This window comes from Populus alba, chromosome 4 (assembly GCF_005239225.2).
Source record: "Populus alba chromosome 4, ASM523922v2, whole genome shotgun sequence".
Taxonomy (NCBI): domain Eukaryota; kingdom Viridiplantae; phylum Streptophyta; class Magnoliopsida; order Malpighiales; family Salicaceae; genus Populus; species Populus alba.
Window position 1 is genome coordinate 11,247,715 of NC_133287.1, and position 16,782 is coordinate 11,264,496.

Consider the following 16,782-nt stretch of genomic DNA (forward strand, 5'->3'; position numbering starts at 1 on the left):
ATGTGGCTTCCTCTGAAGGGAGCATGTGAAAGTGATATGGACCAGCAAAGCATGAATAGCGAGAGAGAGAGAGCACATGGGTTTGCACATGGAAAGGGAGAAGAGGGAAGAAGTTCAATTATCTTTGCCTTTGTGGAAGGAAAGGATTGGCACGTGACAAAGGGAGGGAGAGACAGTGAAGCAGCATGAATGAATTGTACGGCATGTTCTGCACATTCCCCGCATCTTCTTCTCCTTTTTCTGCCTCTCTTTCCTTTCAAATATATATATTTTGTAATTACAATAGGACTGCAGGCTGGATACACATGTTTTCCCTTGGTTTTTAAGCTACATGCAGCACGTGACCTTTTGATTTGGTTAGTGTAACTAACAGGAGGATTTATGGTTTAGTGTAAAGGGAAGAGAATTGAGAAGTGAAGTCATGCAAACAGTCGGATTCAGGCTATATTAATTAGGGTTAACTACATTTGATTTGTGTAATAAATGAAAATCAACTGGGTTTGTTTCGAAGAAACACATGCATGGAATTGAAGAAGAAGAAGATGACAAAAGGACATTATTACGATTCATATACGACAGAGATGTGAAGAAACATCATCTTCTTTCTCTCTGCTTCCTGCTGCTATTTTTGGAGGAGAAAAAGAAAGGCGGTTTCTGCCGCGTTAGTCATGTGCTGCTATTTGCTTTGATACTTTTGTTTTCTGGGATCGCTAGCATAACAATCAACCTTTTCTTGGGCTGGGAGCTCATGCATGGCCCTCTTGTTTTGTCTGACATGGTACACTTGTGGATTGTTGTTTTCTCTTTTCTCAATTTTCATGGTTGAATTTTGGATTACTTTGTGTTTCTTGTTGGGTCCAAAACCATATTTACATTGTTTCAACAAAGCTGGCCTGACAGAACAGTCTACCTTTTCCTTTTATCTGAAAACTGCCGAGCATGTAAATGAAGAAAACTAATGTATATGGTGTATGAATTTCAATGTTGCATCTCCTTTCATAGCGAGGATTTCGTAATCATGGTGCAGAGGTCATACTATGACAGACATCTAGTTATTTGGACATGAAAACGTGAAAATTATACGAGGGCTAAAGTGAAAATTAAGGTAAAAATAATTAGAGGGCGTTGTTGATTTAGTTTATAAATGAATAATAATAAAAAAAATTGTCTATCCTATATTAGAAAGAAATATTATCCCTCCTAAGTGTTTGTAAGTGTGAGTTTTTATTGTGTAGAAAATTAAGTAAAAGTCATGGTAGATAAGTTCTCATAGTATATTACAAAATTTCACAATTTTACCGATGGATATATTCCGTCGGTGTATGATTTATAGTTCGTCGATAATAAAATTATGGACGAACTCACCGACGAAAACAGTCTGTCGGCTTTCCTATCATCGGTAATACCAAATTTCATCGCTAATGAGGTTTGTAAAAAAAAAAAAAAAAAACTCAATTCCCGATGGTCTTACAAACGAAAATTTCATGCAAAAAAAGAAGTTACCGCTTGAAATATACTGCTGGAATAAATCTGTCGATGAGTGAATTCAATACTAACAAACTATGTTCGTCGGTAAACTCGTCGGTGATTATGAAATCTACACCAAGCTACTAAGAAATGCCGACGGAGTTATTCCGTAGGTAAACTCGTCGATGATTGTAAAATTTGCACCAAGCTACTATGAAATGCCAACAGAGTTATTCCATCGGTAAAACCCTTGGTGAGTATTTTTTTTATTTCCATGATTTTAAATATTAAAAAAAAAAATTGTTTAGAATTCATAATATAAAAATTATATAAATTAATAGTAAAAAAACCAATTATGCAAATAAAATTTTTATTAAACATCAAAAAAATAAAGTTAAATAATATTCATTATAAACTGAATGTGTTTCAGAAAAAATATTAAATTAACTATTAAAATTAAATAATGTTCATTACAAATTAACATAATGACAGAGCTGGAGGAGGAGGCTGGTTGTTAAACGACTATAAAGGTGGAGGCCCATATGGATCACCACTCTGTGATGCCATGTTCATGACTATTTGGCGAAGCTGTTCATGATTCACTTTGAGTTTTGTACACTCCGCCGATAGGTGGTCATATTTTTCGGTGAGCTAAGCCGTGGGTTGCTTCATGGCCATAAACTCCTTAGATTGGATGCTCGATACTGATTGGGAGCTCCCAACAATTGAGACATTACAGGCCATCTGCAAGTTCTCGGCCATGGTGTTGGAGATCCCGTAAACCTGATTTTTATCGGGTCCACCGGACTATCTAACCTCATCCACAAATCCGAATCGAATTCCGGATGGGTTGAAGCATCGTCCCCATACCTCTCCCTTAACCGGCTATTATAGGTCTTCTGAAAATGAAAAAAGTAATCATCATATTCAATTCAATAAAAATAATTACTTACAAAATAAAATGGTTGAACAAACATACCACAAAATGTCGAGCACGATTGTCAACCAACTGTTGAGCCCCTTTTTGGCGGTTTTGACTCCGCAAGTACGTCTCAACAAATAGCTCCATCGGGCTTGGCTCACGTCCAAGGGACGTAACCTATAATGAAAAAAAAAAATTAACAACAAATTAATTTAATAATATATTTCATTTAAATTAATCCTACCATCCGTTTTGCATGTGCAACAAACAGAAAGGAGCCGCTGGTGTGCGAGTATGTGAGGGTATTGCACTGAACACCACCAGCAATGTGTTTGTTTCCAGGGATGGTGAAGATGTAGGGATTTTTGGATCTCCAACTAAAAAAACTATCCTCTCTTAGGCAGTCAAATTGGGGATGAAGTTTGATGCTCTCAGATCAAAGTCCAAAATTTCCCTTTCAATTCCGAGAAAAAACAAGGTGATGTTGCAGAATAAACGACTAATTCTACAGTTCACCTACAGTGGAAAACAGAAACTAAGGTGCTGCTTCTTGTGTCTTGTACCAGATATCTTGATTCAAATGGTTCACTACAATCCATTGATAAAGATATGGATTTTTTCTAGGCCTCTATTGACGACATGGCTTCTTGTAGCTTGTGTTGTGTTACTATTGCATATAGACCATATAAATCGAACAAAGTTCTAGTTGATGAACAACAACTTGTAACTTAATAGGTGATTCCTCAAGATGATCTTGTCTTGCTTGTAACTAGTGGTGTAAAGGACCCATGTTGTCTAGAAGTGAGAGATATTCGAATGAGCCAAAATGTTGGTGTTAAGGTACATGTTGAATCCTATAACATATTTTGCATAACAAAACATGAAGAAAGACAAGTTGTATGGAAGATTGAATTTTATTGATTGTATAACTCTCTTAAATAGAGTTTTTGTTTAACAGGAAAACAATCAAATTTATAGATTACATAAAAAAATTAAAATAATAAAAAAAGAAAATAATAACTGAATTTATACTTAATGACTTGATCTTCACGTAGAAATCTTCTAGCTAATCTTCTCCATAACCCTCCTGATCTTCTGCACCTTTGAAGACATTCTTTCAACACTCCTCCTTATCTTAACATAAGCAAACACCTTGCTTCTTAATTCTTCAAAAATTTCTTTTGAAAGAGCTTTATGTAACACATGTGCAATTTGGTCATTAGTTTGCAATAAAGTAAAATAACTTCACCATTTTCTGCACTTCTCTCTTAAAAATACAACTTAATTTTAAAGTGCTTAGTCCTTTCATGGAAAAAAAAATTTACAATAGAAATTACAGCCTGGTTGTCAACATAAATATATGTTGTCTAAAGTTGATCCATAAGCAAATCTACAAGTATTTTCCTGATCCAAATTGTTTAATTTACAATAGCAATAACTACTACATGTTCAGTCTCAACTGTGCTTTGAACAACAACGTCTTGCTTTTTTGAACACCAAGAGAGCATTCCTAATCAAAAGCTGAAACAATAGCCTCTAGTCCTTTTCATATCATCCACGGATCCTACCCAGTCATTATCAGAATAGCCATGAAGCATAAAATTCTGAAAATGAGAAAAGTTTATACCATAGTTCACAATACCCTTGATATATCATACAATCCTTTTAGCAGCTTGAAAATGTAAGTCACTAGCATAATGCATGAATCATGAGAGCAAACTTACTGTAAAAGTAATATCATGTCTTGTTGTTGTAAGATACATCAAACACTCATTTAAGCTTTTATATTGACCTTCATCAACTTTTTCTGCTCGATCATCCTTGTTGAATTTCTCCTTCTGATTCATAGGAGTGCTTGTGCTTTTGCATTTCTCCATGTGAAACTTTTTCAGTATCTCCCTAGCATATTTCTTTTGACATATGAAGATTTCATTATAGCTTTGCTTCTCCTCCATTTCTAAAAATAAAATATCAAACCAAGGTCTGTCATGTCAAATACTTTGAACATTTCAACCTTGAACTCTTCCATCAGTTTCTCATCACTTCTTGTGACAAGCAAATCATCAACATAAACAGATATAATAATTAAATTTTCATTTGTTTCTTTTACATATAATGTGGCCTCAATTGGACTTTTAACAAAGCTAAGTTTATAAAGATATTCATCAATTTTGCTATATCATGCTCTGGGAGCATATTTAAGACCATCTAATTCCTTTTTTAACAAGTAGATCTTCTCATCATACCCTTCAGCTTCAAAACTTTCTGGTTGTTCTATAAAAATCTCCATATACAGATAACCATTCAAAAAAGCAGATTTTACATCTAACTAATAAACTTTCCAGCCCTTTTATGTTAACAACACAAGTAGCATTTTGATTGTATCATATCATACTAAAGGTGCAAATGTTTCTGAGAAGTCCACTCCAAACACTTGAGCATAACCCTTCATAGGTAATCTAGCCTTATATATGTTTGTAGAACCATCTGCATTAAGTTTGGTTCTATAAACCCACTTGACTCTTATGCCCTCTTTCTGTACAGGTTTGTCCACCAAGACCTAGGTTTCAATCTTTTCAATCATTCTAAGATTTTTTTTTCATTACTTTAATCCATTCATCATTCTTTACTACCTCTTCAAACTCTACAAGCTCACAAACAACAATGTTACTTCTTCCATAAACATCATATAAAAGATCTTGTACCCCTGACTAGCTTATCATCAATATTGTCATTAATAACTTTCTAAGTTGATGATTCCTTCTTCTATTTTGGTTCCTCCCATTTCCATTATGTGTCTTCTATAAAGTTAACATATCTACTTACCAAATGTCTTTCATTTTTTGGTTGGAAAATTCTATAGGTTTTGGATGGACTATTGTATCTAATTAATACTTTTGGTTCAGCCTTCCTATTCAACTTGTCTCTTTTAACCTGTGACATATAAGTAAAACAAAGGCAACCAAAAATTTTAAAATGTTGCAGGTCGGGTATGTATCCAAACCAAGCTTTAAATAGGGTTCTTTTATGTAAAGCATTGGTTGACATCTTGTTTAACAAATATATTGTTGTGTTTGCTGCCTTAGCCCATAGTTTCCTTGGCATCTCCCTTTCATACAAAATGCATCTAGTCATCTCCATGATGCTCTTGTTTTTTCGTTCACTAACACCGTTCTATTGTGGTGTGTATAGTGTTGCAAGTTGGTCTGCAATGCCAGATTCATCACAGAATTGTTGAAATCTTCCACTAGTATATATTTTTTTTTCTCATTGTCAGGCCTTATATTCTGTATCCTACAGTTGTTTAATACTTCTAGAATACATTAGCAACCTCATATTTTAATTTAAGAAAATAAATATAACAAAATCTAGAATAATCATTTATAAAGATTGTTTAGTATCTAGTACCATTTAGTGAAGTTGTTCTTTAAGGACCTCCAACATCTGTGTGCAACAGTTGAAGTTTATGTGTTGCTCTCCAAGCACTTTGAGGAAAAGGTTTTCTAGTTTACTTTTTAAATTGACAAGCTTCGTAATTTGTTAATCTATTCTTCAACTTTGAAACATCTCTCACAAGATTATATCTATGCATGTACATCAGTCCAACATGATGAAAATGCACAAGCTTTCTATGACACAATTCTTCATTGCTTGTATTTTGGCAAAAGCAATCTGCTCCTCCTCTATAAGGATTAGAGCAAAACCTTTTGCTCTCATTTTCACATTGAATTAGTTGTTGCCTTTGTTGTTTTTTTTATCAAGCATCATTTGTTTTCAAATTTGACTTTGCAACTTTTCTCCATAAGTTGTTCAACACTTAGCAAATCCTGATCACTGTCAAGCATATATAAAACATCTTAAATGTATTCAAACCTAAAAGGCTCCTATAGCAACAATTTTTTTGCCTTTGATAGAAATATAATCACCATTTCCAATTTTTACTTTGAAAATAGTGGTTTTGTCGAGCTTTTTGATTTCGTTTACATAATATTAGCACTCTTGCTGTATAGTCTCTCACAGAATAGACAAAGGGGATGATGAGAAAATGATGAATTAGCAGATTCTCACTAATCTGTACACGCCATTACTGGATCTTGGCTACCAGCCATGTCCACCACTAAAGCTCCTCTGGGTATTTTCCGGACTTGCTACACTTTGCTGATGCATTCGCGATACGCTCCTGAATGGCCTCTGTGTTCGCAGATGTGATTTTGAACCCATAATTAGCCAAGCTCCATTAGAGGAATTGCATGGACTTGTGCTGGCTAAGGTATAACTAGAACATGTGGATTACTCATTCTACTAAGATTTTCAAATATACTTTCTGTTTGTAAACTTAAAGTTCATTTCATTGTTCACGAAGACGAGCGAGTATCGAAATTCCAAGTCCAAGAAGTCGTCTAAAGCACAAGCACAATGCAGTAAAAAGAATGGGACTTTAAGTGCTTTTTGCAATAGCTGTGGGCTTATCTGCACCCCTTACAATGTTCAAAAGACAGGTCTTTCTTTAGAGAAGAAATCAAGACCGGTGAGGATTGTGAGATTCTCTAGGCTACGTTCATGAACCTGCATGCTTTGCTGTCTGTGGATGAGCCAAAAGTGATTTCCACAGCTCCTGCAAATTTTACTGCCAGTTAAAATATTGCTGGAAAAGAATATTTCCTGAGGTTGGCTACATGAAGTAGCCTTTTCCATCATTAGTCCCCTGTAATTCGAGGTACGACCAACGTTTTTCTTGGGACAAACACAAAGTTTCTTATCTATAGGATTTTCTCTAGTATGAATCAATTACTGCAAGGATTTAATTAATGGTGCCTGCAGGCCAGTACTTTTTTATATTCCAACTGGTACTGGTTGATTCTTGGAAAATACTAGAGGAAGTTGGGAAGGCAGTTTTCACTGATTGGGCATAGGATAAGTACCTGGATATGCTTTCCAATTTCTTTATTCAAAGAAAGTTCATTATCATTGCATTTTTGGTATGGTGAATTTTAGAGGAAGTTGTATATAGAGAAAAGAGTTTGAAATAAAAACTCTTCAAAAATTGGCTAATTTTATCTCTGAATAACTTGATCTGATGATGGTGTATGCTATTGTAATTTTGAAGAAATCATCTAAAGATTCTAAACAAAGAAAGAGAGCAAGTACTTGATAATGCCAGGCTACACGTTACAAAAGCAAGATGCCAGACAACAGAGGCAAACACGCGAATTAATCTCTACCTCAAAGACATGTTGTAATGGCTGTAAAATAAACCACCTACGCCTTGATCCATTCAATAAATCTCTTGAAATTTTGATAAGAACTACCACCTTCTTTGATACTATTCATGACAGTTTCCTTGAGTTCCAATGATGTTGCTTTAAACTCTTCATTACTCAACAGTTGCTCCACCTTGTTCTTGATTTCTCCTCTTGTTATTATCCCATGTTCATCCTTGTTAAATCCCAATCCAACCTTCCAAATATCGCAAATGTAGCTTTGATTAAAGAACTGGTCAGCAAAGTAAGGCCAGCAAAGGAAAGGTACTCCACTGCATACACCTTCAATGACAGAGTTCCATCCACAGTGACTCACAAAACAAGCAACAGAAGGGTGTGCCAGCACATTTTGTTGCGGTGCCCAAGTCACTATCTTACCCTGAGGGCTCACTCTGTCTTCAAATTCTTGTAAAAAAGCATCAGGTGTTCCATTGGTTATATCTGGCCTTGAAACCCACAAGAATGGTCTATTAGTGAGATCCAATCCCAGAGCCAATTCTTGGAACTGAGTAGGGCTTAGAACAGTTGAACTTCCAAAAGCAAGATAGATGACTGATTGTGGTGGCTGCTTATCTAGCCATTCCAAACATGTTGAGTCCTCTTGCCAGAAGCTTCCTACTGAATCTCCAAGTCTGTTGCTAGCTACAAGTGGTCCTATTGGAATGATGTGTGGAGACAAGTTGAATGCTCCAAGCTCAAGTTCATAAGCTGAGTTGCATAGCAGCCATTCTGTTAGCTTCATGGATTGGTTGTTCTTAACCATTAGTGCAAAAAATAATTTATGGGAATTCATGTTGCCAAGACAAGCCCATACGAGCTGTGCTGTGTTTATTGCGGGCATGGTCGGGGAGAGCATAATTGTCTGCATTTTCACGGGGGTTCCTGCGAAGAAAAACTCAATCATGATGCCAATTGCATGCTTTTCTCGTCCATACAGGTAATGTCACGACCCGATTCCCGGATCCATGACCGGCACATAGACAAGGTTCCCCTCCAAGGTTCCGTACCTATGCGAACCCAAACTTACATACAAACTTATCCTTCAAAACTCAATCAGAGTTGTTCAACGCAGCAGTAACAACAAAACTAACTTTATAATATAATTCGATTGTCTTAATATAAGAGTTCATATAATATTCATAGTTTTGGAGCACTAACTTGACATAAAAAGAAAGGTACAAATTACAACCAAAAAAGCAGGTTTCGGAAGTTCAACAAAAGTAACCCGCTGTCAAGCTATAAGCCTGAAAAGAATAAATAATGAGAGGGTGAGTTCAACAACTCAGTGAGTAGATAACGTTCAATATACACACACGAGGTAATATAGCAATGAGAAATATATATATACAAGTATGGCTTTAGTTCTTATACGAAGGTTTATCAAATAGGCCATAACAAGAATTCATATGGTAGAACTCGTCAGAAAATCAAAATGCAATGAGCATGAGGCTCCGTACTGTTGGATGATCAGTCCACACAGGTTGGTGTCTCCCCCGACCAACTAGGGTTCAGATACGATGTGCACAAAGACTAACACTACCCTGTTAGCATGGGTATTCTGACTGACATACCATAGGTTCATAATCATAATCAAACAAACATATTCATATCTCAAAGCTCAACTCATGACATCAATCAAATGAGGAGCTATCAATTCAGAATTCACTTCAAAATACATACTGGTTCATATCAAGAAATTCAGATTCAATAATTGATCATGCTTTATCATAACAAGGATAATAATCAACATATATTATCAAGAAGCATGATCCAATTCATATTAACAAATCAAATATTTTATACTATTTCTCATGCATATGGAAAATTATCCACTCACCTGACTCAAAAGCAAATAGAAGCCAAAAGCAGACACTGAAGAAAAATCCTACTAACATCCCGTCGGTAGAATATCAGGATTATCTGAATACAAAGGAAATATTTTCAAGAACGACTCGAAAGAACATATAACCTATTTAATACACTTAACTAAGGGTGTATTCCGTAACCCTATATGTTTTTGAACTAACTAGTCAATTTTCTCAAAAACCCAAAATCTAACGGTTTTCCCGAAATCTAATCCATAATAAAAACAACTAATAAAATTGGTAATAATTTCACTAAGTAACCCTTAATTCTTCATCAAACTAATCTGGCAAAAGCTAATATTACATCTAGGGATTAATCTGGAATTTATCATATTTTTAGGGCCAAATTGTAACTTTTATCAAATGGAGGACCAAACTGAAATTTGTCATAAATCCATGAATATACTGAAATTCTGATCTCAATTAATCCTCAATTCTGCCCAGGATGTATCATTATGCTTCAGGGATCATTTTGGAATTTTACTAAATTTTTAGGGTCAAATTGTACTTTTTTGTCAAATTGGAGGAACTAAATTGAAAGTGTTAAATTCTCTTATCTATACAGTAATTCTGTCCATAATTCATATGTTATTCTGTTCAGAATCTCGGAATATGCTCCAGGGACCAATTTGTAATTTTCCAAAGTTCGGGGACTAAACTGTAATTTTCGGAAATTGAGGGACCAAAATTGAATTTTCGTCATCTTCAACCTCAAACCCAGAATTTCAACAGATCACCTACTGTTATCCCCTGATTTCTAACATAAATTCACCATTTAAACAAAATCATAACTCAAAATCATCATAATCTTCCAAAATCAACTTAATAATCAATTACCCACAACAATCAACCCCTAACCTTCAATTTAATTCATCAATTAAAGCCAAAACACAAATTCTCAAAACCCTAAAATTCATCAAAAACTAAAATTAAAGCTTAATTAACACATATATATAACATAATCTTACCTTTTTATTTATTTCCTCCAACTTCTTTCTATTTCCTTTCCAATTTCCCTCTTTTCTCTTCTTCTTCTTCTTTCTCCCTTCTCTCTCACGATTCTGCTCTCTAATTTTCAGATCACTCTTTCCTTTTCTTTTTTTTACTTCCTATTTATATATATCAGCTATTTGTCCAATTACAACTATACCCCTCATTCATTTATTTCCCACTTTAAGCCTCCAAGGGCTTTGTTGTAATATCCTATCCTATTAATTTCAAAAACATTACAATCTCCCCACCTTATAAAAGTTTCGTCCTCGAAACTTAATAGAAAAGATTGAATACTTACCGAGATTATCGAAAGATGAGGATACTCCTCACGCATCTTATCCTCGAGCTCCCATGTCGCTTCCTCACGTGAATGGCCTTTCCATTTCACTTTCACTGAAGCTATGTCCTTCGACCTAAGCTTCCTCACTTTTCGGTCAACTATAGCTTCCGGTTGCACCTCATAAACCATATCATCCCTCAAGTCAATGGGATGAACCTCTAATACATGTGATGGATCTGACATATATTTCCTTAACATGGAAACATGAAATACCGGATGAATAGCAGACAAGTTTGGTGGTAATGCTAACCTATAAGCAACTACCCCAACTCTCTCCAGAATCTCATACGGTCCAATGAATCGAGGACTCAACTTGCCTTTCTTCCCAAACCTGAATACTCCTTTTGTAGGTGATACTTTTAAGAACACACAATCACCCACTGAAAACTCTAAGTCACGCCTTCTTCTATTCGCGTAACTTTTCTGTCTACTCTGAGCTGTTTGAAGCTTCTTTCTAATTACCTCAATCTTCTCTGAGGTAATCTGAATCAACTCTGGTCCCATTAGCTTCTTCTCACCAACCTCAAACCAACAAACCGGTGATCTACACTTCCGACCATACAAAGCCTCATAAGGTGTCATTTCTATGCTAGCCTGATAACTGTTGTTGTAAGCAAATTCCACTAATGGTAGGAACTTACTCCAACCAACTCCAAAATCCATAACACAAGCCCGTAGCATATCCTCCAAGGTCTGAATAGTCCTCTCAGACTGACCATCTGTCTGAGGGTGAAAAGCTGTACTCAACTGCACCTTAGTACCCATAGCTTCTTGAAATTTCACCCAAAACCGCGATGTAAACTGTGGACCTCTATCAGACACTATCGAGATTGGCACTCCATGCAACCGTACAATCTCACTAATAAACAATTCCGCCAACTTTGCATATCCATAAGTAATCTTAACTGGCAGAAAATGGGCTGATTTTGTCAACCTGTCAACAATCACCCATATCGAATCATAACCCTCCTGACTCCTAGGCAATCCTGTCACAAAGTCCATTGTGATCCTCTCCCACTTCCATTCTGGAATCAATAATGGTTGCAACAATCCAGGAGGTTTCTGGTGTTCACCCTTTACCCTCTGACAGGTCAAACACCTAGAAACAAAATTTGCTACATCAGCCTTCATCCTATTCCACCAATAACACACCTTAAGATCTTTATACATCTTGGTGGAACCTGGATGCATTGTGTAAACTGTCTGATATGCCTCTATCATCAATTCTCTCCTCATATCATCAACATCAGGTACACAAAGCCTATCCCTATACCTTAGCACATCATCATCACCAATCACAAAACCTGTAGCCGTACCCTGCTCAACCTCATTTCTAATCCTGAGTAGTGAATCATCTTTCTTCTGAGCTGCTTTTATCTTATCAAACAAATCTGACTTAACCTGAAAATGAGCAATCATTGCACCGGCTTCACTAAGATCAAATCTGACTCCTTCATCCACTAACTCATGCAACTCCCTAATTAGAGGTCTTCGTACTTCTTGAATATGAGCTAAGCTCCCTGATGATTTTCTATTCAAAGCATCGGCAACTACATTTGCCCTACCCGGGTGGTACTGTATGGTACAATCATAATCTTTCAGTAGTTCCATCCATCTCCTCTTCCTCAAGTTTAGATCCCTCTGCTGAAAGATGTATTTCAAGCTCTTGTGATCTGTAAAGATCTCACAAGTTTCACCATACAAGTAGTGCCTCCAAATCTTCAAAGCAAAAATCACAGCCGCCATCTCTAAATCATGTGTAGGATAGTTCTGTTCATGCTTCTTCAGTTGTCGTGAAGCATATGCAATAACCTTGCCATGCTGCATTAGAACACATCCTAACCCCACTCTCGAAGCATCACAATACACTGTGTAACCACCAGAACCTGATGGTACTGCTAGAATAGGCGCTGTAGTCAATCTTTCTTTCAACTCTAAGAAACTTTTCTCACAAGCTTCAGACCACTGAAACTTAACATTTTTCTGCGTTAACTTAGTCAATGGTGCAGAAATTCGAGAAAGTTCTCCACAAACCTCCGATAGTAGCCGGCCAAACCTAAGAAACTTCTAATCTCTGTCGCCGAAGTAGGCCTAAGCCACTGCTTAACTGCTTCAACCTTTTGAGGATCAACCTCAATCCCATTCCTTGACACTACATGCCCAAGAAATGCTACACTCTCCAACCAAAACTCACTCTTTGAGAACTTGCCATACAACTGATGATGTCGTAGAGTTTGAAGCACCATTCTCAAATGCTGCTCATGCTCCTCTCTAGACCTCGAATACACCAAAATATCATCAATAAAAACTATCACAAATTGATCAATAAATTGGCCAAACACTCTATTCATCAAGTCCATAAAAGCCGCTGGTGCATTCATCAACCCAAAAGACATCACTAAGAACTCATAATGACCATACCGAGTTCTAAACGCTGTCTTTGAAATGTCTGCCTCCCTAATCCTCAACTGATGATACCCAGATCGAAGATCGATCTTAGAAAAGAATTGAGCTCCCTGTAACTGATCAAACAAATCATCTATACGAGGGAGTGGGTATCTATTTCGAACTGTCACCCGATTCAATTGCCTATAATCTATGCACAACCTCAATGACCCATCTTTCTTCTTCACAAACAACACCGGAGCTCCCCAAGGGGACACACCTGGTCGGATGAACTTTTTATCCAATAAATCCTGCAGCTGCTCCTTTAACTCTCTCAATTCTGCTGGCGCCATTCTATATGGTGCCATAGATATTGGTTCGGTGCCCGGAACCAAATCAATACAAAACTCAATCTCCCTATACGGAGGCAATCCAGGTAAGTCATCGGGAAATACATCGATAAACTCTCTTACTATAGGGACTTCATCTAACTGGGGAACTTCTTTCTCTACATCCACTATATATGCTAGGTAGCACTGTACCCCTTTTCGGGCCATTTTCCTCGAGATAGCCAACAACATAATTGATGGAGACCCAATCTTATCTCCTTGAAATACCAACCCAACTTCTTGATCTAGATCAAACATTATTTTCTTACCCCAACAATTTACCGAAGCCCTATGCTTAGCCAACCAATCCATTCCTAAAGTCACATCAAAATCAACCATATCTAAGACATTTAAGTCTCCCATAAAGATCTTATCTCCAATCTCTATTTCACAATCTAGATACACATACTTTACTAATATTAACTCATCTAAAGGAGTGGAGACTGAAATGGGGGATTTTAACAAGGTTGGTTGTTTATCTAACTTCATAGCAAAAATATAGGGACACTAACAAAAGAGTTGCACCCATATTAAATAATATTTTTGCTTCAAAAGAGCAAACAATACGAATATGTTGAGGTGCAGATGTACTGCCCCACCTCTTATACCTTACACACAATAGGGACATCATCCTGATCATCATCTACCCTAAGAGTATCAGTTGTTCGTCTATTCCTCGGCATTTCCTAAAATAAAAGAGAGATCACTTAGGTCATGCTAGAGCAATAGCATGATAATTATCTCAGAATTATAGGAAAGCATATCTATCACAAGGAAGAAGACATACTTGATGAGAATTTAAAATTTCAAAAACAACAAACAAGACGATACGGATCCTAATGCTCCACTTATTATGAAATTAATTATATTATTGTTTCTTTAACCTAAAGCTCTGATACCAAGTTTGTCACGACCCGATTCCCGGATCCATGACCGGCACATAGGCAAGGTTCCCCTCCAAGGTTCCGTACCTATGCGAACCCAAACTTACATACAAACTTATCCTTCAAAACTCAATCAGAGTTGTTCAACGCAGCAGTAACAACAAAACTAACTTTATAATATAATTCGATTGTCTTAATATAAGAGTTCATATAATATTCATAGTTTTGGAGCACTAACTTGACATAAAAAGAAAGGTACAAATTACAACCAAAAAGCAGGTTTCGGAAGGTTCAACAAAAGTAACCCGCTGTCAAGCTATAAGCCTGAAAAGAATAAATAATGAGAGGGTGAGTTCAACAACTCAGTGAGTAGATAACGTTCAATATACACACACAAGGTAATATAGCAATGAGAAATATATATACAAGTATGGCTTTAGTTCTTATACGAAGGTTTATCAAATAGGCCATAACAAGAATATCATATGGTAGAACTCGTCAGAAAATCAAAATGCAATGAGCATGAGGCTCCGTACTGTTGGATGATCAGTCCACACAGGTTGGTGTCTCCCCCGACCAACTAGGGTTCAGATACGATGTGCACAAAGACTAACACTACCCTGTTAGCATGGGTATTCTGACTGACATACCATAGGTTCATAATCATAATCAAACAAACATATTCATATCTCAAAGCTCAACTCATGACATCAATCAAATGAGGAGCTATCAATTCAGAATTCACTTCAAAATACATACTGGTTCATATCAAGAATTCAGATTCAATAATTGATCATGCTTTATCATAACAAGGATAATAATCAACATATATTATCAAGAAGCATGATCCAATTCATATTAACAAATCAAATATTTATACTATTTCTCATGCATATGGAAAATTATCCACTCACCTGACTCAAAAGCAAATAGAAGCCAAAAGCAGACACTGAAGAAAATCCTACTAACGTCCCGTCGGTAGAATATCAGGATTATCTGAATACAAAGGAAATATTTTCAAGAACGACTCGAAAGAACATATAACCTATTTAATACACTTAACTAAGGGTGTATTCCGTAACCCTATATGTTTTTGAACTAACTAGTCAATTTTCTCAAAAACCCAAAATCTAACGGTTTTCCCGAAATCTAATCCATAATAAAAACAACTAATAAAATTGGTAATAATTCACTAAGTAACCCTTAATTCTTCATCAAACTAATATGCAAAAGCTAATATTACATCTAGGGATTAATCTGGAATTTATCATATTTTTAGGGCCAAATTGTAACTTTTATCAAATGGAGGACCAAACTGAAATTTGTCATAAATCCATGAATATACTGAAATTCTGATCTCAATTAATCCTCAATTCTGCCCAGGATGTATCATTATGCTTCAGGGATCATTTTGGAATTTTACTAAATTTTTAGGGTCAAATTGTACTTTTTGTCAAATTGGAGGACTAAATTGAAAGTGTTAAATTCTCTTATCTATACAGTAATTCTGTCCATAATTCATATGTTATTCTGTTCAGAATCTCGGAATATGCTCCAGGGACCAATTTGTAATTTTCCAAAGTTCGGGGACTAAACTGTAATTTTCGGAAATTGAGGGACCAAATTGAATTTTCGTCATCTTCACCTCAAACCCAGAATTTCAACAGATCACCTACTGTTATCCCCTGATTTCTAACATAAATTCACCATTTAAACAAAATCATAACTCAAATCATCATAATCTTCCAAAATCAAACTTAATAATCAATTACCCACAACAATCAACCCCTAACCATTCAATTTAATTCATCAATTAAAGCCAAAACACAAATTCTCAAAACCCTAAAATTCATCAAAACTAAAATTAAAGCTTAATTAACACATATATATACATAATCTTACCTTTTTATTTATTTCCTCCAACTTCTTTCTATTTCCTTTCCAATTTCCCTCTTTTCTCTTCTTCTCTTCTTTCTCCTTCTCTCTCACGATTCTGCTCTCTAATTTCAGATCACTCTTTCCTTTTCTTTTTTTTTACTTCCTATTTATATATATCAGCTATTTGTCCAATTACAACTATACCCCTCATTCATTTATTCCCACTTTTAAGCCTCGAAGGGCTTTGTTGTAATATCCTATCCTATTAATTTCAAAACATTACAATCTCCCCACCTTATAAAAGTTTCGTCCTCGAAACTTAATAGAAAAGATTGAATACTTACCGAGATTATCGAAAAGATGAGGATACTCCTCACGCATCTTATCCTCGAGCTCCC

The 16,782-nt window shown here is 35.9% G+C and overlaps 1 protein-coding gene across 1 annotated transcript; it reads right to left on the bottom strand.

Moving 5' to 3' along the window:
• Positions 1-6,880: 6,880 nt before the first annotated feature.
• Positions 6,881-8,554, bottom strand: LOC118055077 (UDP-glycosyltransferase 83A1-like). Its single transcript, XM_035066874.2, has one exon. It carries the CDS (start codon positions 8,552-8,554, stop codon positions 7,649-7,651), a length of 906 nt encoding a protein of 301 aa, XP_034922765.1. The 3' UTR covers positions 6,881-7,648.
• Between the last annotated feature and the right edge of the window lie 8,228 nt (positions 8,555-16,782).

Excerpts from the sequence above, each read along its gene's own strand:
- LOC118055077 (XM_035066874.2), bottom strand. The coding sequence starts at position 8,554 with ATGATTGAGTTTTTCTTCGCAGGAACCCCCGTGAAAATGCAGACAATT.